Below are 21,106 nucleotides of genomic sequence, written 5' to 3'. Positions count from 1 at the left end.
ATCCTTCAGAATTTAGCGGCTTAGCATAGCGCTTACCTTACTGTGTGGGTTGGGGTTGGGAGTGGCTCTGGCTGACCGTCACTCATGAGTCCTCAGTCAGGCTGTGGCCACGGTGGCTCACGCCTGTAATCCCGGCACTTTGGGAGGCAAAGGTGGGAGGCTGCTTCAGCCCAGGAGTTTGAGACCAGCCTGGGTGACATAGTGAGACCCCATGTCTACACAAAATAAAAATTAGCCAGGCATTGTTGTACACACCCAGGGTCCCAGGTACTCAGGAGGCTGAGGCGGGAGGATTGTTCCAGCTCAGGAGGTCCAGGGCTGCAGTGATCATGCCACTACACTCCAACCTTGGTGACGGAGCAAGACGCTGTCTCAAAAAACGCTGTGGGCGAGCTGTGGTCATCTGAGGGCTTGCCTGGGCTTGGAGGGGCTGCCTCCTAGCTCATATAGTTCCGACATGCTGGTGTTGGCTCTAGCGGGAGGCCTCGGGTCCTCACCATGTGGACCTCTCCATGAGGCTGCATGGATGTCCTCACAGCATGGTGGCAGCTTCCCCCAGAGCCTTAGAAGCCACACACCATCATTTTCACACAGTCTCGCTGGTCACTTGGTCAGCCCTGTTGAGTGTGGGTGAAGTCTACCCAGAGACGTGTTGGCCAGAAGGTGAGATGTACTGGGGGCCCTTGTGGAGGCTGGCTGCCTCGCTCATCTACTGCTTTCAGAGAGGAAGCTCAGGGGGCTTCTTGGACATAAAGTGGTTGTGCCTTGAAGGTGCCTGGGAGGAGGTTGTAGCAGGAGGCTTCTGGGCCAGGGATTTGTCTTCTGCCTGGGGCCATGGAGTGCCCAGTGCTTCGGCCTGGAAGACAAGCCTGGATCCTGAGTCTCCCTCCGGACCAAGGCTGCCTGGGCTTTCTGGACCCTACCTCACTCTACATCAGCACCGGGGGGAGCCTGGAAGGATGGGGGCTGGTCATTGCTAAGAGTGCCCCTAACAATGGGTCATGGGCCAGTTGGCAGCGTCACCGGGATTCTCACACCCTCTCACCATGTTGCTGTGGCCCTTGTCTGCCTGCAGCTCGTGTCGGGGGTTCCCAGCAGCCGAGTCCTTCATGTGGTTTTCATGAACATGGTGCACATCTTGGAGGAGTGGGCAGGTGGCTCCGGGCTGGGCCCTCCTTCAACCCTGATCCATGACTTGGGCTTAAGGTTGGATGAGCTGAAGGACAACCAAGACTTGAGTCCAGCGTCCAGAGACCAACATGTCCTGAGGCACTATGTGCCTTGTGGCCCCGGGCCCTGCCCCTTAGGCTGTGTGGAAAATGTCACCTTTAAAATTCACTGAAGCTTTCAATGTGGTGGGGGTGTATGCAAGGCCTGGGTAAGTGGAGATGGCCTGGGCTCACCTGTACTACAGTTACTCTTTCTTTTGACTTAAAAACACCATGTGGGCTTTGTTCCACCCCTCTGCTCTGCTCCAGTTTCCCTGGCAGCCTCGCAGACATGTCCTTCCATAGCATTCTCTGTGAACTCACAGTTACGTTTTGCACATCTCGGTGCGTGCAGTGACCCCAGAGAAGATAATCTTGCAGTGTGTGAACTTGTTTTCTTTAACAAATACTCCGTGAGTGTCGCTCCATGTCAGTGTGTCTAGGTGAACTTGGTTCCAGCAGCTGCGTGGCAGTGCATGAAATGAGGTGTCACACTTGGGGGAGTAGCTGCCTCTTGGGTCCTGCCTTCTGGCCACTGGCTGTCAGTGGATCCTGTTCTGCATGGTGGGTTAGGTGGGGCTGCAGCTCCTGCCCATTATTTCTACAGCCGGGAAAGCTGTGCTGGGCATCTGGCTCTGGGCTGCCTCTTGGGAGGAGACTCCTGGACTTACCGTCAGGGCTCAGCTGGCCTTGGTGTCCGCGGCTGAGCCAACTGTAACTGGTGCCGTGGTTCTCAGGAAGGACACAGACCGTGCAGGGCCTGAAGGTCTCAATTCTCTCTGGGGGCCCTGGGAAGGACACACCTGGCTTCAGGTGGGGATACTGAGAGGGAATAGGGATTCTGGGGCCCCTAGTGGGAATTCTGAGAATTCCCAGAAGTCCCTGCAACAGGTGAGACTGAGGACCACATAGTCTGAGCATCCCTGAAATCCACACGCCCATGGCCACCTGCGTTCTCCTCTCAGGGGCTCTTCCCAATGTCCACCTGCACCCTCCTCTCAGGGGCTCTTCCCCATGTCCACCTGTGCCCTCCTCAGGGGCTCTTCCCCGTGATCACTTGGGCTCTTCTCAGGGGCTCTTCCCCATGTCCACGTGCGCCCTCCTCTCAGGGGCTCTTCCCTGTGTCCACCTGCACCCTCCTAAGGGGCTTTTCCCTGTATCCACCTGCACCCTCCTCTCAGGGGCTGCTCCCCGTGTCCACCTGTGCCCTCCTCTCATGGGCTCTTCCCCGTGTCCACCTGCGCCCTCCTCAGGGGCTCTTCCCCGTGTCCACCTGCGCCCTCCTCGGGGGCTCTTCCCCGTGTCCACCTGCGCCCTCCTCTCAGGGGCTCTTCCCCGTGTCCACCTGCGCCCTCCTCGGGGGCTCTTCCCCGTGTCCACCTGCGCCCTCCTCTCGGGCTCTTCCCCGTGTCCACCTGCGCCCTCCTCTCAGGGGCTCCTCCCCGTGTCCACCTGCGCCCTCCTCTCGGGCTCTTCCCCGTGTCCACCTGCGCCCTCCTCTCAGGGGCTCCTCCCCGTGTCCACCACCTGCGCCCTCCTCTCGGGCTCTTCCCCGTGTCCACCTGCGCCCTCCTCTCAGGGGCTCCTCCCCGTGTCCACCTGCGCCCTCCTCTCGGGCTCTTCCCCGTGTCCACCTGCGCCCTCCTCTCAGGGGCACCTCCCCGTGTCCACCTGCGCCCTCCTCTCGGGCTCTTCCCCGTGTCCACCTGCGCCCTCCTCTCAGGGGCGCCTCCCCGTGTCCACCTGCTCCCTCCTCTCGGGCTCTTCCCCGTGTCCACCTGCGCCCTCTGCTTAGGGGCTCTGCCCCGTGTCCACCTGCTCCCTCCTCTCGGGCTCCTCCGCATGTCCACCTGCGCCCTCCTCTCAGGGGCTCCTCCCCGTGACCACCTGCGCCCTCCTCAGGGGCTCTTCACCACGTCCACCTGCGCCCGCCTGAGGGGCTCTTCCCCGTGTCCACCTGCGCCCTCCTCTCAGGGGCTCCTCCCCATTACCACCTGAGCCCTCCTCAGGGACTCTTCTCCGTGTCTACCTGCGCCCTCCTCTCAGAGGCTCTTCCTTGTGTCAGCCTGTGCCCTCCTCTCGGGGGCTCTTCACCGTGTCCACCTGCACCCTCCTCAGGGGCTCTTCCCTGTGGCCACCTGCGCCCTCCTCAGGGACTCTTCCCGTGACCACCTGTGCCCTCTCAGGGGCTCTTCCCCATGGCCTCTTGGGCCCTCCTCTCGTTCCTGCTCTTCCCTGTGGTTACCTGGGTTGTCTACTCTGGGACTCTCTGCTGTGGTCACCTGTGCCATCCCCTGAGAGACTCTGTGGTCACCTGGGTCCTCCCCTAGGGGGCTCTGTGGTCACCTGGGTCCTCCTCTCAGGGGATCTATCCCACGGTCACCTGGGCCCTCTTGGGGGCTTGTGGTCACCTGGGTCCTCTTCTTGGGGGCTTTTCCTGGTGGTCATCTGAACCTGCCTCTGGGGCTATGTGCTGGAGAGAAACGGGGCTGGATCTGGGCATCAGGCAAGGAAGACAGGGAGATGCTATGCTCTCAGCGTTCCTTGGCAGGGCTGTGAGCACAGGTGTCTGAGGCTGCCCAGCTGTCTATCCCCTCCTCATAGGAGAAGCGCAGATCTCGTGCCGAAGTTTGCCAGGGTTGTGATGGGTGCCGCTTCCAGCCTCCTGCCCTCATGCGGGTGTCAGACTGAATGAACTAGCCCAGATCTATGGAGACTTCTAATGGGCTTGGTGCTGACACAGAAAGTACGCAGGACTCGGATTTGGGGGTAGGAGGACTTAGTCTGGGGTCAGGGAATGTGTAAGGATTTCTTGGGGTGGCTGTGACACATGACCTCTGACTGTGGCTTAAAACAGCAGAGGGGTATTCTCTCACCGTCAGGGAGACACATGTCAGAAACTGAAGTGTCATCAGGGCCATGGTCCCTGTAGACACTGGGGGAGGACTTTGCTTACCTTTCCTCACTTGTGGAGCCCCAGGCACTGCTTGTCATCTTTGGGCTGTGGCTACATCACCCAGTCTCTGCCTCTGCCTTCCCTTGGCCCTCCCTTCATGTGAGTTTGTGTCCCAGTCTCCCTCTCCTTTCTTCTGTTTAGAACCAGTCACTGGGGCCAGGCGTGGTGGCTCAGGCCTGTAATCCAAGCACTTTGGAGGCCATGGCGGGCGGATCACCTGAGGTCGAGAGTTCAAGACCAGACTGACCAACATGGTGAAACCCTGTCTTTAAAAAAAGAAATGAGGAAAAAAAGAACCAGTCACTGGATTTAGAGCCCCTCAGTCCAGCATGATCTTAACTTGATTATCTCTGCAAAGAGCCTATTTCATGGGAACACATCTCAGTCCCCTACAGAAGCAAGCGGTGTTGGAGTTGAGAGCGGCTGATGGGCTGTGAGCAGTGAGGAGCTGTCCAGGGAAGGGTGTTGAGGCTGGCAGCGTGTGGAGGCCAGGATGCCACCTTGGAAGGCCTGAGGCTGGGTGGCTGGGGCAGAGAGTGCGAGGGACGCCTGCTGGCCTCCTCTGAGGTGGCGCCTTTCTCAGGGCTCGGTTTGTTGGCCGTCAGATGTTCCAACTGGGCTGTGTTCAGCCTCAGAGTTTATAACTGTGTTTCTGGGCCAGGTTCGGTGGCTTGTACCTGTAATCCCAGCACTTTGGGAGTCTGAGGTGGGCAGATCACGAGATCAGGAGTTGGAGACCAGGCTGGTCAACGTGGTAGAACCCCGACTCCACTACGAATACAAAAATTAGCCGGGCATGGTGGTACGCACCTGTAATTTCAGCTACTCAGGAGGCTGAGGCAGGAGAATCACTTGAACCCAGGAGGTGGAGGTTGCAGTGAGTGGAGATTGCACGACTGCACACCAGCCTGGGTGACGGAGTGAGACTGTCTCAAAAAAATCTGTCATCACCTTTCCATTTGTAAACAGGAAACTACTTTGCTTCACACTTTTTCATGGGAGGAGAGAAATTCGACACCCCTCACCCTGAAGGTTACCTCTTTGGAGAGAACATGGATCTGAACTTCCTGGGCAGCCGCCCGGTCCAGGTGGGTGTGGACAGGGCTGGCTCGTGGGGCTTCGGGTTGAGGGGAGGCCCCTGGCCCCAGCAGTCCCAGCATGAGGGCAGACAGGCACCAAATCACCCCTAAACAGGGCAGAGCTCCTGGCAGGATTCCTGTTGAGCTTGGGTGTGGGCATGTGACCTGGAATGGGTTGTGTTCTGGCGCTGTTCCTTAGAGGCCAGACGGCCAGGGGCAGGTCACTAAGAAACAGAGCAGCCATGTTGAACTGGTGTATTTGGGCTGCAGGGGATGCAGAACATTAGGGATTTGATTCCAGGCCTCTTGGGTGACTTTCTCTAAAAAGAAAAAGGAGTATTTACAGGCTGGGCGTTAACGGCTTACACCTGTAATTCCAGCACTTTGGGAGGCTGAGGTGGGCAGAACTCCTGAAGTCAGGGGTTTGAGACCAGCCTGGTAAAATGGTGAAACCTTGTCTCTACTGAAAAATAAAAATAAAAAACAAAATTAGTTGGGCATGGTGGTATGTGCTTGTAGTACCAGCTAATCGGGAAGCTGAGGCAGGAGAATCACTTCAGCCTGGGAGGTGGAGGTTACAGTGAGCCGAGATTGTACCACTGCATTCCAGTGACGGCGACAGAGGGAGACTGTCGTAAATAACAAAAAAAAAAAAACCACAATATTTATTTTCCCTGGAACAGTAGGCAAGAGACATTATGGTCCAAAGTAGAGATGCAGACAGGTGGCGAACATCTTGCTCTCGTTGCCAGAGGAGGGCACATTCGAGTACAGCTGTTCATTTGTTTAGCGCACATTGGCACCTGCTGTATGCCTAGTGCTCTTCCAGGGGATGGGGTGAAGGCAGAGCCTGCCTCCACTACCCAGTGGGGATGTAGACAGTTAACACAGGACAGATGGGTAGAAGAGAGAAAGGGCAGAAAGGGAGGCTCCACTGCAGAGGCCGTGGCTGAACTAAGTGTGATAGGTGGGAAGGCGGGTCTCTCCAGGAGGAGCAGGGGGCAGGGGGCCTGGGAACGGAGGAGGAGGCGGCGAGAGGGTGCAGGCATAGGGACAGGAGGCCGGAGAAGCTGGTAAATGTCAGGTAAATTCCTCTGAGGATGGAATGGGTGTGGCCGGAGGAAGGGGCTGAAGTTGCTCGGAGCCAGTAATAGATGTGGGAAGCGTGGGAGAGCAGGATGGGGACGGGCGGCCTGAGTGTGCCGGAATTGGGCCTTGAGGCCGTGTGGCCGGATTTGCTCAGAGTGGTTTAGTCCTGGCTGTTGCATGTGCTGGCCATGTGGCCTGCAGCTTCCATCTGTAAATGAGGACAGTGCGCCTGGCACAGCCCCTCACATGGGGATGAGAGCCCAGGGATACCCGTTGGGGCTGTGGCTGCTGTGCCCCGACCTGTTTTCTGTCCGAGGGAGTCACCTGGGGCCCTGTGGTTTCCCTCCTAGTTTCCCTACGTCACTCCCGCCCCCCACGAGCCAGTGAAGACGCTGCGGAGCCTGGTGAACATCCGCAAAGACTCCCTCCGGCTGGTGAGGTAACCTTTGCCCTGCCCCTAGGGACCCTGAGGCTCTGTGGGGCACAGCCTGGGGTAGAGGTTCTGGCTTGACGCTGGAGGAAAAGGGCAGGTGGGAGGGGCCCCAGTCTCTCTGCCCTCTCTCAAGTGGAATCAGAGGTTACCTGCGGCTGACAGGAAAGCGTCTGTGGAACAAGAGCCGTTCAGCCAGTGCTTCTTAGCTGTGCTGCTCAGGGACACTGCGTGGTGTCTGGAGGCAGCCGGGTGGGGTGCCCTGGCATCTCAGGTTGAGGACAAGGGTGATTCAGACTTCCTGCCACGCACAGGGTGGTCCCAACAGCCAGGAATGATCCAGCGCCAGATTTCAGTAGGTTCAGAAACTGCTTAAAGGCATCTGGGCTGTGTCTGAACCAAGAGCATGCACCCCTTTTTCTGCGGGCAGGAAGGAGGAGAGGCAAGCCCTGGACCTTTGGGCTTTCATATCCAAGTAGGAAACGGCCCCCATGTCAACTGAAGAAGCGGGCGGTGTCCACAAACCTGCCTACACGAACTCTCAGCCTCTCAGGGCAGGGATGGTCTTCTCGAATGTGGCCGCTGACCCGCTGCCTGTCTCCCCACTGCCTTGGGTAGGTACAAAGACGACGCCGACAGCCCCACTGAGGATGGCGACAAGCCCCGGGTGCTCTACAGCCTGGAGTTCACCTTTGACGCTGATGCCCGCGTGGCCATCACCATCTACTGCCAGGCGTCGGAGGAGTTCCTGAACGGCAGGGCAGTGTGAGTCCACGGGCGGCTGGCACCGGCCAGGCTGGGGGCCCCGGACTCCCATGGGAGGCTTCTCTCTGCTTCACTAACCAGAGGGAGAAAAGCAAACCGTGCTCTCTTAACATACTCCCAGGACTTTACCGTGATGTGAGGGGCTTCTCCCTCCCCAGGGACTCCCCATTTCTCTGCGGGAACCAGCTGGGATCCTGTGACGTGTTTCAGTTCTGACGCTGCCTGGAGTTCTTGCAGCCCCGCATGTGGAGGGCGCAGTCCCACAAGACTGCCCCACTTCAGATGCCGGTCATAAGCCCCCACTGTCGCCTGTACTTCTCACCAACCAGCCATGCATCAGGGCTCCCACAGCCCACTCCTCCGGCTTGATCAGTTGCTACAGTGGCTCACAGGACCCAGGGAAGCACTTGGCTGATGTATGTTGGTTGATTGTAAAGGATTCAGATGAAGAGTTTCACTGGACGAGGTGTGGGGGAAGCGGTAGGGTGTGCCACCTTCCCCGTGTTCAGCAACCGGAAAGTCTCTGGAAAACCCCGTATTACAGGGCCTTTTCTGGAGGTTTGATTATGTAGGCAGGACTGATGAGTAACTCCATCTCCAGCCCCTCTCCCCTCCCTGGAGGATGGGCCTGGGGATGAAATTCAGTTCCAGGTTTTTTTTCTTTTTTCTTTCTTTTTTTTTTTTTTTTTTGATATAGAATTTCCCTCTTGTTGCCCAGGCTGGAGTGCAATGGCACAATCTCGGCTCACCGCAGCTTCCACTTCCTGGGTTCAAGTGATTCTCCTGCCTTAGTCTCCTGCGTAGCTGGGATTACAGGCATGTGTCACCATGTCTGGATAATTATGTATTTTTAGTAGATATGGGCTTTCTCTGTGTTGGTCGGGCTGGTCTAGAACTCCTGCCCTCAGGTGATCCACCCACCCTGGCCTCCCAAAGTGCTGAGACTACAGGCACGAGCCACTGTGTCCAGCCCAGGGTTGTTTTGTTTTGTTTTGTTTTTTAAGACGGAGTCTCACTCTGCTACGAGGCTGGAGTGCAGTGGCACAATCTCGGCTCACTGCAAGCTCTGCCTACCGGGTTCAAGTGATTCTTCTGCCTCAACCTCTCTAGTAGTTGGGATTACAGATACGCGCCCAGCTAATTTTTTTGTATTTGTTAGTAGAGACGGGATTTTACCATGTTGGCCAGGATGGTCTTGATCTCTTGATCTCATGATCTGCCCACCTCGGTCTCCCAAAGTGCTGGAATTACAGGCGTGAACCACCCACCCGGCTGTGGCTTGGTCTTTCTGGCGGCCAGCTCCCTCCAGGAGCCACCGAGAGTCACCTCATTGGCACAGAAGACATTCCTATCACCCAGGAAATTCAAAGGGTTTGGAATTCTGTGTCAGGAGCAAGGATCAGAGACCAAATATGAGAGCAAAAGAGACTCCTAGAACCCCTGTCGCTCAGGAAATAACAAGGGTTTTAGAGGTCCCTGTGTCTGGAACTGGGACCGGGACTAAATATTTACTTTTACTGTCACAATTACATATTTGCGATTTCAGAGGTTTTATTTGAGATAAGCGTTCTTCTGGCCCTGAAAGTTTGAAACCTGCAACTTGAGCAGGAGCTGGCAGGACCACCTCCAGGCTGCCAGGGCACATCTGCAGTGAGTGACTTTAGGGACAGGCAGGAGCCTTTCCCCCCAACCCCCTGCCTTCCTGCATTGGAGCAGACTGCTCAGTGGTCAGCTTTGCATCTGGGGATAGGGTGTGGCTGAGAGCCTTGGCTTTGAGTGCTATCCTGGCTGAGTGGCTCGGGGCACGTGACTGCTTGTGCCTCAGAGTCCTCAGCCGGAAATGTGGGAGGGTGGTGTGAGGAGGGGGTGATGTGTCTGTGCACAGCCCCTCTAGCGACTGGTGCTCATGAATGGAGCCTGAGTGCTCAGGTTGAGGGGCTGGTGGAGACAACTCAGGTGGGGCTTCTTAGGGAACATTCCGCCAGATGAGGCTTCCCCAGGGCTCTGGCCCTGGGCTTCTCAGCAGCCAGAGCTGCTCCTGTGGGCCAGCACTGGGGGAGGAACAGGTCCCTTCCTTTAGACTTTGTTCCTTGAGGCTCCACCTTGCCCCAGCACTTGATTATATTTCTTTTGAGACACCCGTAACGCATGCCTGTGTGCTATGGCAGGCATGGAATTCATGGGTATAGGAGCATTTGGAGTGACCAGGGCAGGCCCCTCTGTCCCCTCCTGCACCCCATTGGTTGGGGTTGAGTGTGTGACACCCCTGGGGCCTAGTGCCCTCCTCGGGGTTGGCTGACACGGTGGAGGAGCTGGGTTTCTGGGGAGGAGCTTGGGGGCTGCCACAGAGAGGGTGCAGGCTGAGGTCAGACAGGACAGTGTGACTGAGTGGCCGGCCCCTGCCCTGCCACACCGCAGCTGTCAGGCCTTGGATGATTGTTTTGGATGAGCTCAAAGAGAAGGTTCTGCTGCCACCAAAAAGGCTAGAGAGAGCAGAGAGGACGTCCTGCCGGCCTGGCTGCTATCACCCTGTCCTAGACCCCTGGGGGCCAGTGATGAGAGAAATGCCACAGTCCCCCTCTCAGGACCTGGCACGAGACCTGCTTCCCCTCCCAGCAGGGATCACAGAGCAGGAGCAGCTCCAGTACCTGGAGGCCTTGCCCAGGCACGTGAACCCCATCCAGCCTGCCAGTGGTCCATCATTGGAGCAGCAGGGCAAACCCCCCTCCCTGCCTCCTGACAAGAAAACAGGCTCAGGCAGAGGGGTGCGTCCAGGACTCCTCAGCTCACAGGAGAAGTCCGGGGTCTGCCTGAGGGCGGTTCCCTAGCTGTGCCTTTTACTGAGGCTGATCCTGGGCCTCCCCTGTAGTGCCGCCTCCCACGCTGGGCTCTGGAGGCCAGGGCAGGCTTCTTCTGCCTTTGTGTGTACGAGGTGCCCGCCTCCACCCTCCAGGGGCAATCTGTGGGTCTCTGCCGGGGTGGAGCGCAGGCCGGTGGAAGTAGGCGTGAGGGTTGGGGAAGGAGCATTTTGCACTGTGTGTACCTAAGGACCGTGTTGATTGAAAATTTAACAAACTCAAGCAGGGTGCATTGGCTCACGCCTGCAATCCCAGCACTTTGGGAGGCCGAGGTGGGTGGATCACTTGAGGTCAGGAGTTGATGGCCAGCCTGGCCAACATGGTGAAACCTCTTCTGTACTAAAAATACAAAAATTAGCCTGGCATGATGGCACACATCTGTAATCCCAGCTACTCGGGAGGTTGAGGCAGGAGGATCACTTGAACTCAGGAGGTGGAGGTTGCAGTGAGCCAAGATGACGCCGTTGTACTCCAGCCTGGGCAACAGAGCAAGACCCTATCTCAAAAGAAAAAGCAAACAAACTTAGCACCCCGTGGAGGAAAGGAAAAGCACAGCCATCTCTGGGGAGACAGTACAGGGATTGGACAGGTGTGGGCTCTGGAAGAATTGTAGCCAGGCCTGACCTGGGCAGAGCTGCGTGGTGAGCAAAGAGGCCGTGGAAGGCCCTGGAAGGGTGAAGGCCATGTGGCCGTGTAGGCTGTTTGCTGTCCCCCACAAGAGAGAGTCTCCAAAATACAGGTGTCTCCAGCCCTGCCGACTGTCAGAGTGGGAGGGATAGGCGCAGGAGAGTCTTTGCTCTGCCGTGTTCTCACTGCCTGCTCCTGGCTCCCTGCAGATACAGCCCCAAGGGCCCCTCGCTGCAGTCTGAGACCGTCCACTACAAGAGAGGGGTGAGCCAGCAGTTCTCCCTGCCCTCCTTCAAGATCGACTTCTCGGAGTGGAAGGATGACGAGGTAATCCTGGCGGGGCTCCTTCTTGCCGTTTGCCCCTTCTCCCGAATTTTCTCCTCTTGGGGGTGGGGCCAGCACGTCTGGGTTTCTCCGGGTTCGTAAGCCCGGGAATGGCTGCCCCAGTCTGTGTGCTCAGGCAACGTGTGGATAGACTGGAATGAGGCCTGGGCTGTGTGCTGGCTGGGCCAGGGGACCAGAGGCCGACCAGGCAGCTGCACTCAGAGGCTCGGACATTGGGCTGCTTTTGGGAGGCATGAGGAACGGGACTCCCTCCTTTCGGCTGTAGTAGTGCAGGGTCTGTTCACACCAGGTGGTGTCCCTTCAAGCTTTTTACCTTTTCTTTGCTTAAAATCTTGGTGCAGGTGTATTTTGAGACGGAGTCTTGCTCTGTCACCCAAGCTGGAGTGCAGTGGCATGATCTTGGCTCACTGCAACCTCTGCCTCCTGGGTTCAAGGGATTCTCCTGCCTCTGCCTCCCAAGTAGCTGGGACTATAGGCGAATACTACCACATCCAGCTATTTTTTTTGTATTTTTAGTAGAGACAGGGTTTCACTGTGTTAGCCAGGATGGTCTCGATCTTCTGACCTCGTGATCTGCCTGCCTCAGCCTCCCAAAATGCTGGAACTACAGGCGAGAGTCACCATTCCCAGCCAGAGCTGCAGACATCTTATAATGCGAGGTTTTGCAGGTTCCAGCTTGAGTGCCTGCCTTGCTAGTTTTCCCTCATAGGCCCTGCTCCAGCTTTCCGTCAGAGCTGTGTGCTTCCCCCTTTGCCATGTTTCCCAGCATCCATCTGGTTTGCAGCTTGCAAAGACCCTGGTCCGGGGGCTCCTGTGTAACCGTAGTCCTTGTGGGTCCCATGTCCGAGGCCAGGAGGAGATGTGGACCACATGCCCTCTTAAGTGAGCGGACTTATACTGGGGCCTGTCCTGTAGCTCTCTTCCTGACCTGTACTCACTTTCCATAAAGAGCCTTGCTTGTGTTTGCATTAAAAATAAAACAAGCCCGGTGTGGTGGCTCTCGCCTGTACTCCCAGCACTTTGGGAGGCCAGGACCCTGAGACCAACCTGGGCAAAACCCTGTCTCTATGAAAAATAAAAAAATTAGCTTGGTGTGGTGGTATTCCCCTGCAGTCCGAGCTACTGAGGAGGGAAGATTACCTGAGCCTGGGAGATGGAGGCTGCAGTGAGCCATGATAGTGCCACTGTACTTCAGGCTGGGTGACAGACTGAGACCCTGTCTCAAAAGTAAAAGTACTTGGGATTGGGGGACCACCAGGTTGTCTAAGAAGGGGTCAACTGGCCCAGGTTGGGAACTGAGCAAGTCAGAACCTCCCATGCTGATCCGTAGTGTGATTGCGCCTGCGAATAGCCACTGCACTCCAGCCTGGACAACATAGTGAGACCCCGTTTCTTAGCAGGAAAAAAACAGTAAAATTAAACATCTCCCCAGACTCCTTGGGTGGGCGGAGTCTCTGTCTTCTCCTGGCATCACCAGTGCCGGCCTCACACCCTGCTCTCATGTTTGAATGTGGGTGCTGTGTGGCCTGCGTGCCGAGCTCTGGGGAATGTGAGCTTGGGGTTGTCTGGGCTCCCTGTTAGTTTTCTTTTTTTTTTGAGGCGGAGTTTCGCTCTTGTTACCCAGGCTGGAGTGCAATGGCGTGATCTCTGTGCTCACCGCAACCTCCGCCTCCCGGGTTCAGGCAATTCTCCTGCCTCAGCCTCCTGAGTAGCTGGGATTACAGGCACGCGCCACCACGCCCAGCTAATTTTTTGTATTTTTAGTAGAGACGGGGTTTCACCATGTTGACCAGGATGGTCTCAATCTCTTGACCTCGTGATCCACCCGCCTGGGCCTCCCAAAGTGCTGGGATTACAGGCTTGAGCCACCGCGCCTGGCCGGCTCCCTGTTAGTTTCATGTTCCCTGGGGCCCCTCCCCGAGTCCCTCTGGGGAGCCCCAGCCTTGGTGCCCCGTGAGCTGTGGGTTTACAGATGAGGTGGCCGGGGGAGGGGAGTGGTCACTGTGGCCAGCTTGCTGAGGAGTTGAGGTGCTCAGGGCCCAGAGAGAGTTGGGACCACAATGCCCCCAGTTGTCCCACCTCTGTCCCGGACTTGGCACTGGACCCACCAGGGGACCTTTGGTAAGGGTTTGCTAAGGAAGCTGAATGAGGGCCCGTGTGCTGCATAGCCCTGGCTGGTCAGCCACCATGGACGGCCATGCGGAGAGTCTGCGTGTCAGGGACGGCTCCTGCTGTGAGGCCTTCAAGGTGGGATCCTTGTCAGGACTTACGTGGGTGTAAGTGGCAGAAAAACACTCCGTCTGGTTTAAGAAAAGAAAACCAGGGGCTTTTTGTATAAGAGAAGGCTGGGTGGGTGGCCTGAGGCTTGGGTCTCTGTTGCTTAGCCTCCCACCTCCCGCAGCTGCTCTTAGCCAGTGCCCTGCAGGCCAGCACATGGCCATCCTGCTGGATCCGGAGGTGCTTGGAGGCCATGCGCCCTCTCTTTGTGACCCAGCTTGGGGCAGGAGCCTCCCGTCCTGCAGCCAAGCCATAGAGACTTGGAATAGGAGGGAGACGCTTCCCTGAGGAGAACCTGAGGTGCTCAGATGCTTGGCCAGGCCTGGCTTAGCATCAAGAGCACAGCTGCAAGGACAGGTCATGGGGTGCCCAGGGTGGCTACGCTGGCCCTGCGTAGGAGCAGGGAGGATATGCGTGGAGGGGATGGGGGCCCACTTCGGTTCTGCTGCTTTCTCTCTATAGAGTGTTGGGCCAGTTCTGTGGCTCTGGGAGCCTGGGTTTGCCTCTCTGTGAGCTGGGGCTGGAAGCAGTCCCTCTCAGCGTGGCCATCAGGGGTCCGTGATCGGCGTGCAAAGGGCTTACCCGCCACTGCCCACCATAAACCCCAGTCTGCCAGCCAGAGAGCGGGAGAGAAGGCTAAAGCCACTGCCACACATGCCTCCCCAGACCATTAGTTTTTATTCCATGACAGCAAAGCGCAGCTGTCAGCACCGAGTTTCTGCAGTGTGATGAGAAGAAAACACAGCTCACTCAGAGGCTCCTCAGAGCAGAGAGTGGCCCACGACGGTGCTGAGGTGCTGGCTGCACAGATGCATTCCAGGCTTGGGCAGAAGCTTGGGGGTGGGCAGGAGTGTGGGGGTGGGCGAACTCCATAGAGCTCTGACTCCTCTGTCTGGCTCTATCACCTAAAGGAGCGGCTGCTGGCGTGTGAACTCCCCCTTCCCATGCTGAATGACATCCCTTGTGGCAGCAGCGTGGGAGCGTTGCCAGGCAACCCTGGGACGATAGCTCCTGCACAGACTCAGTGGAGTGGGCAGGAAGCAGGCTCATAAGAGGTGATAGTCTCACACGATCAGCCCCTGACAGTCATCTCAGACCAGGGAAGGGAGTGTCCCTCCTTCTGGCACCTACCTCCCTGAAGCCTTTTTTTCTCTTTTTTTTGAGACACGGCCTCCCTCTGTCTCCCAGGCTGGAGCGCAGTGGCACGATCACTGCTCACTGCAGCCTCAAACTCCTGGGTTAAGCAAGGCTTGAGCAGTCCTCCCACTATGGTCTTCCAGAGTATTGGGATTATAGTCAGGAGCCCCCGTGTCGCGTCCACCATCCTGCCACCTTCTGATGTCTGTGGCCCAGAATTGGCCTCCTTGGGCACCTTTCTGCACCCTCCAGCCCCCTCCTGGAAGAGACTGGGTCGGCTCCTGTTACCTGGACACACAGGGCTTCAGGTCACTGGTGTTGACTGTGTGCTTTGCCAGCCACAGCACTTGGAGCCTTGCGTTAGGCATGGCTTCCATTCCATTTTTCCAAATGGAGAAACTGAGGCTCAGGTGGGGCCTGTTTGTAGTGAATGGGTGAGGAGCTGGACTGGACATCAGCAGCCTTGACTGGCTCTGGGCCAGTGCCCTGCCAACTCCTGGCTCCCCCTTCCTCACTAATAGAGACCACAGCACTCACATCCTTTACAGCACAGACCCCAGCACCAGTGTCTCTGTCCACCTCTGTCTACGTGTATATTGGTATCCATTATCCATCCCACAGGCCATGTAGCCAGAGCCTGTGACCCTCCCTCATGAGATGTATGGCCTAGGCCCGCGTGGACTTAAGTCTCCAGGTTTGTGGCTTGTTGAGCTGATGGCTGCCTGCCCAGGGCTTCTTGCGTGGATGGGTTAGGTGTACCATTCATTCTGGTCAGAATGGAATTCTTAGTTCCAGATGGCAGGAAGCTGTAGTAGCCATGTGCCAGGCGCCTGTGGGTGTGGAATCCCTGCTGGGCGGGGACATGCCTGGGAGCGCCTGGGAGCTGCCAGCCTTTCCCCTGTGTCCACGTAGCCTCCCTGGTTTGCATTCGGGCACTTTGCTGATACCGATGTTTCTCCCAGTCCCCTTCTCCCGACTGATCTCTCTGGTCTGCTGTAACTCCTATCTCCTTGTCTGTATTTTTTGGTAGGAAATTCGATGTGTTTCTAAATCTTAGGAAGAAACATTTCCCTCTGTTCCTTAAATAACAGTAATATTTGGCCTAGAGCAGTGACTCACGCCTGTAATCCCAGCACTTTGGCAGGCTGAGGCAGGCAGATCACTTGAGGTCAGGTGTTCAAGACCAGCCTGGCCAACATGGTAAATTTAGCTAGATGTGGTGTTGGGCACCTGTAGTCCCAGCTACTTGGGAGGCTGAGGCAGGAGAATTGCTTGAACCTGGGAGGTGGAGGGTTGCAGTGAGCCAAGATTGTGCCACTGCACTCCAGCCTGGGGGGCAGAGCAAGACTCGGTCTCAGAAACCAAAATAATCATAATAGTGTTATTCACAACAACCGTAGCAATTACCATAGGCAGTGTCTCTGTGCTGGGTCTGTTGAGAGGACTTCATTTGCACTTTGTCCTGGAAACCCGTGTAGTAGCGCAGTAATGACCCCATTTTACAGGGAAGGAAGCTGAGGCTCAGAGGTAGGAGGACCTGAGATGATGAAAGTCACCCGGGCCACTGGGGTGGGGAAGTGTCCCCCTGCCCTGCTTCTGCTGCCCCCTTCACCAAGGGGCAGCAGGGAAAGGGAGACATCATGTGTGTCTGCTGGTTCTGAGCATCTCCATTCAGGGGCGGGGCCTTGGCCTTGGGCTCAGGGTTCCCATGTGCTGGGCCAGGAGCAGTCCGACCCGGATGTCCATGGGGGTGTTTGCTGCAGACATGGAGGGGCCGGTCCTCTGTGCGTGGGTCTTGGTCAGTGAGGCCTGTGGTCAGGCTCAGGCGGCAGGATGCTCTGCCCCAACCCATCTGCCCTTGCCTGGGCTGGGCCTGCCAGGTGCTGCCTCTTTGATGTGTCATCCACTTTTTTTCTTTTAACACCTTTATTGTGTTGTAATTCACATGTCCTAGAGCTTACTCATGTTGTGTGCGATTTGCTGGCTTTTAGAGTATTCACTGTGGTATAGCCAGCATCCATTCTTTCAGTAAATCTTTATTGAGAAATAAATGACTTTTTTCCTCCCGGAATAAACAAATGCACGTGTCCATTGCTTTTCTGTGCCAGACTCTGAGGATGTTACAATGACTACAGAGGCAGGGTCCCCACCCTCCATGGAGCGAGTCAGGGAGCCTGAGGGTGGCCGGTGGCTTTCCTGGTTGCCAGGGTATGAGTGATAGAAGCCCAAAGGCCAAGTGATTCCTGAGGCTTAGAGGACTTGGCTGGCAGGGGGCAGTGCGGGGGAGCAGGGCTCGGAGTGGATGGTGCTGTGCTGGACCGGCTACTGGGGCCCTGGCGGCCTGCGGAAGAGGGTGGCCTTCAGCCTGTGCGCAGCCGGGGGTGGGATGAAAGCAGTAGGAGGCTTCTCTTTGAACTCAGGTCAGCCTCATGGTCTCCTTCACTTGCCTTTAGTTTTTGCTGGGGCCAAGTCAGGCACCTTCTTCAGAAAGTTACAGGGAGTCGCCCCGTGACCAGCACTTCCCCTCCGAGGCACCCACCCAGGAGAACTGAAAACCGAAAATGCTCGGGAACCCAAGTCCCACTGAGCGCTGCTCACTGTAGCTAGGGTGCAGGGGCGGCTCGGCGTCCATCACAGAGCAGCGCATGCCCAGCATGTGGCTGTTCACACAGCGCCTGTTACTTGGCCAGAAAAAGGAAAGCGGCACTGGTATGTGCTGCAGCGTGGGGGAACTTCGAAAACACACCTAGACGCAGGAAGTCACCTACTGTGCGATTCTACGTAAATGACATGTCTGAAAATGGCAAATCCCTGGAGACAGGAAGCATGTGGTGGCTGCTGGCGGCTGGACGGGGAGTGTGTGGGGGCTGACGGCTGCGCCTGGGGTTTCTGTTTGGGATGATGAAAAGTTCTGGAAATGGACGGTGGCGGTGGCATGACATTACAGATGTTCTTTACTCAACACTGTTGAATCGTGATTAAAATGGCAGATTTTGTGTTATATCTGTTTTAACATACACATAAAAAAGGTGCCAGGCCCAGCATCCGCCTTCCCTGCCATTTCGAGGCGTGTCCTCTGAGCTCTGCCACCGCCGCCTGCTCCTGCCGCTCCCTCCAGCTCAGCTGCCAACCGACTCCAGGCTTCCAGGCTTGGCTGTGTGGGTCCTGACCCTTCTTGCCAACTCTCTCCTCAGCTGAACTTTGACCTGGACCGGGGCGTGTTTCCAGTGGTCATCCAGGCTGTGGTGGACGAAGGAGACGGTGAGCGCATCCTCTTTTGTTCTCCTGGGTGTGTGGGCTGTGTGGCGAGGAAGTGCATCCTGAGGCCCCTGTCACTCAGTTGGTGGGAGGAGCGCCTGCAGCAGTGATGAAGCAGGCCAGGCGTAGGGCATTGGGCTGGGGCAGCTTGGAGTTCGGGGGTTGGAGGAAGGTGGGTCCCAGAACAGGCTCTGGACTCTCTGGACTCTATGCAGGCCAAGCCTTGGGTGCCACAGTCCTGCCAGAGTTGGGGAGGTGAGATGCCTGGGTGGGGCAGACCCTGACTCTGACTGCTCTGCCCCTCTCTCCCCAGCAGTGGTGGAAGTGACCGGCCATGCCCACGTGCTCTTGGCCGCCTTTGAAAAGGTGAGTGCCATCTGGCGGTCAGCTTCCTGGGGACCTGGGAGCTGGGGAGGAGGTGGTCTTTTGAGGTGAGAAGCTTGAGCAGTGGTTGGGGCTTGGTGGAGTGGCTGAGCTCGGGCCCAGGGCAGGTGGGGGGTGTGCCTGTGGCTTCCTGCTTTCTGTAAGTCTGGTCCCAAGGCAGAGCCACTGTCAGGAGGCTTTGCATCTGCTCCACCCGCCCCACTATCTCCAGTAATGGCTATAAGCAATTTTTTTTTTTTTTTTTTTTTTTTGAGACAGGGTCTCACTCTCTCACCAGGCTGGAGTTCAGTGGCATGATTTTGGCTCACTACGGCCTCTGCCTCCGTGTTCAAGTGATTCTCCGTCTCAACCTCCCGTCAGTACCCGGGAGTACAGGCACGCGCCACCACTCCTGGCTAATTTTTGTATATTTATTAGAGATAGGGTTTCACCTTGTTGGCCAGGGTGGTCTCAAACTCTTGACCTGAAGTGATCCACCTGCCATGGCCTCCCAAAGTGTTAGGATTATAGGTGTGAGCCACTGGGCCTGGCCTCTTTTTTAAAAAAAAAAAAAAAACAAAAAAAAACAGGGTTTCCTGTTGCCCAGGCTGGAGGGCTGTGGTGTGATCTCAGCTCACTGCAGCTTTGAGCTTCTGGGCTTAAGAGACCCTCCCACATCAGCTTCCTAAGTAGCTTGAACTACAGGCATGCACCACCACATTTGGCTAATTTTTAAAAAAAAATTTTTGTAGAGAGAAGTTCTCTCTGTGTTGCTGAGGCTGGTCTCAAACTCCTGGCCTCAAGTGATCCTCCCACCTTGGCCTCCCAATATGTTGGGATTACAAGCGTGAACCACCATACCCGGGCAAGAGGCTTTTCAAATGGCACTTGGAGTGTGTCGAGGGAGAATGTTCTAGACTGAGGCCAGCCCTGTAGAATTCTTTAGAGCCTCCTGACATAGGGGCTGGGCTCCCGCAAGGAGGCCTCCCTGTGGTAGACTGACTTCCTCATGGGGTGTGACGACAACAGTAAGCTCACTGTCCTCGGTGTCACCTGGCATGTGTCACAGAACCCCAGTCCTACTGCCCCTTCTCCTACCTGGCTGTGGAACCCTGACCCTACAGGCGAGGCAGGCCTTGCTCCCTACAGGAGGCCTTTCCTGATGCCACTAAGGAGAAACATCTCTTGTACCCACTTTATGTTCATGAGGGCAGCACTGTCCTCTTGGGTGTCATGGTGTCCTCAGAGCTGAGTTTAACACCTGGCACGGAGCAGACACTCCGGGAACACTGGCAGGATGGTTGAGGGGCTGCTGCCTGCCTGGGTTTCTGCTCACTGAGAACTTGCTGGAGGTGGTGGGATGCGTCTTTGTTTGGTAGTGCCTTGGGGGCCACGCCCCCAGCGTGCCCTGACATTCGTCAGCACTTCGCAGTTGCAGGTCTGCTTGGCACCAATCCTGCAGCCCAGGAATCAGGAGGGGAAAAGGATCCCATGAGATAAGGCCAGCCTGCCTCCTGGGGGCTTCACGCTGCCTCTGGGTCCTGCTTAGCCCATGCTCTCCATGCACCCCCAGCCCCATGTGCAGCTGCAGCCTGAGAGCTCTAAGTGCAGAGTCCAGCTCTTCCCTGTGATCTGGGTCTTCGCAGAGCATCCCAGGGCCAGGGTGTCTGTAAGCTGGATAGAGGCACCTTTCATCTGTCTGTCCTGTGACGAGGCTGAGTCTGTCCTCTCCTGGGTCCAGGACCACAGACTGTGGTGATACAAGTTTCCTGGGCAGCGGGGCAGCCTTCTCTGTTTTTAGCACTGGGCTCCCCAGCCTGGCCTCATAGGAAGCCACAGTGACTACTGACACATCTGTGCCTCTGGCAGAGGCAAACAGGTGGTCTCTGGCAAAATGGTCCATTCTGTGCCTCCAGTTTCCTATTAGGAAACTGCTTTATTTTGGGGTGGCCAACATTCTGGAAATTTCTGTTAGAACCCACCAGCCTCACCAGAAAATTCTGAGTGCTGGTCATGGTTGACTGAGAAGTGATGATAAGTGTTGTTGTGAGGTCTCCTGTCTCACGCCGTGATTAACTTTGTTGAACTCTTGAGTGGCGTATTTCCCTGGGTACCACCGGGCGCACTTGTTCTGCTTGGTTCCTGCATTTCTGGAGCTCTGCACTTTGCTGTGTGCATGTGTGTGTGTGTGCCCTGCTCTGTCTTCCTAGCTAAGCTGGGCCCTGGGAGAGCAGGAACTGGTTTGTCTTGATGTTTGCAGCCAGGTGCTGCTTCTTGGTGTGCAGCAGGCTCTTGTCCGTCATCTGAACTTGGCCTGTTGGCCTTCAGCTTGAACGTGCTTGAGACCAACTGAGAAGAGTTGGGTTCTGTGGGTCAGTACAGGGTTCCGCGTCTGTGTGTTTAGGAGGCTTCAGATAGTTGCAAAGCCAGGCCTGAGGGCTATGTTTGGAGAAATCTTGGCACTTCAGTTTTCAAGTGGCCCCATCTTTTTTTTTTTTTTTTTTTTTTTTTCTGGCTGTGGACCTGGATTGGCTAGGGCAGGGTGGCCCACCCAGGCGGCTGCACAGGGGCGCTCAGAGGCGCCAGCTTGACTGCCTTAACCTCTGTGTCTTTTTCCCCTGCAGCACATGGATGGAAGCTTCTCTGTGAAGCCTTTAAAGCAGAAGCAAATTGTAAGTCATCCGATGAAATACGACCTGTTTGATTTAAAAGAC

General features: G+C 56.5%; 1 protein-coding gene across 10 annotated transcripts in view; it reads left to right on the top strand.

The window, feature by feature from the left end:
• The window catches only part of MGRN1 (mahogunin ring finger 1), a 66,773-nt gene that overhangs the window by 20,548 nt on the left and 25,119 nt on the right, over positions 1-21,106 (top strand). For 6 of the 10 annotated variants that reach the window (XM_074381642.1, XM_039478006.2, XM_039478005.2 and 3 more), the window contains exons 2-8: positions 5,134-5,252; positions 6,683-6,771; positions 7,381-7,527; positions 11,222-11,339; positions 17,966-18,032; positions 18,346-18,395; positions 21,017-21,064. In XM_074381642.1, coding sequence (XP_074237743.1) covers positions 5,134-5,252; positions 6,683-6,771; positions 7,381-7,527; positions 11,222-11,339; positions 17,966-18,032; positions 18,346-18,395; positions 21,017-21,064 — 638 coding nt within the window. Of the gene's footprint in view, positions 1-5,133; positions 5,253-6,682; positions 6,772-7,380; positions 7,528-11,221; positions 11,340-17,965; positions 18,033-18,342; positions 18,396-21,016; positions 21,065-21,106 lie in introns of all 10 variants that reach the window. The other 4 variants (XM_074381645.1, XM_074381641.1, XM_074381644.1 and 1 more) reach the window with 1 other exon arrangement.

Source organism: Saimiri boliviensis, chromosome 12 (genome assembly GCF_048565385.1).
Source record: "Saimiri boliviensis isolate mSaiBol1 chromosome 12, mSaiBol1.pri, whole genome shotgun sequence".
NCBI lineage: Eukaryota > Metazoa > Chordata > Mammalia > Primates > Cebidae > Saimiri > Saimiri boliviensis.
Note: the sequence above shows the minus strand (reverse complement) of the source record. Positions and strands in the feature narration are given on the sequence as shown.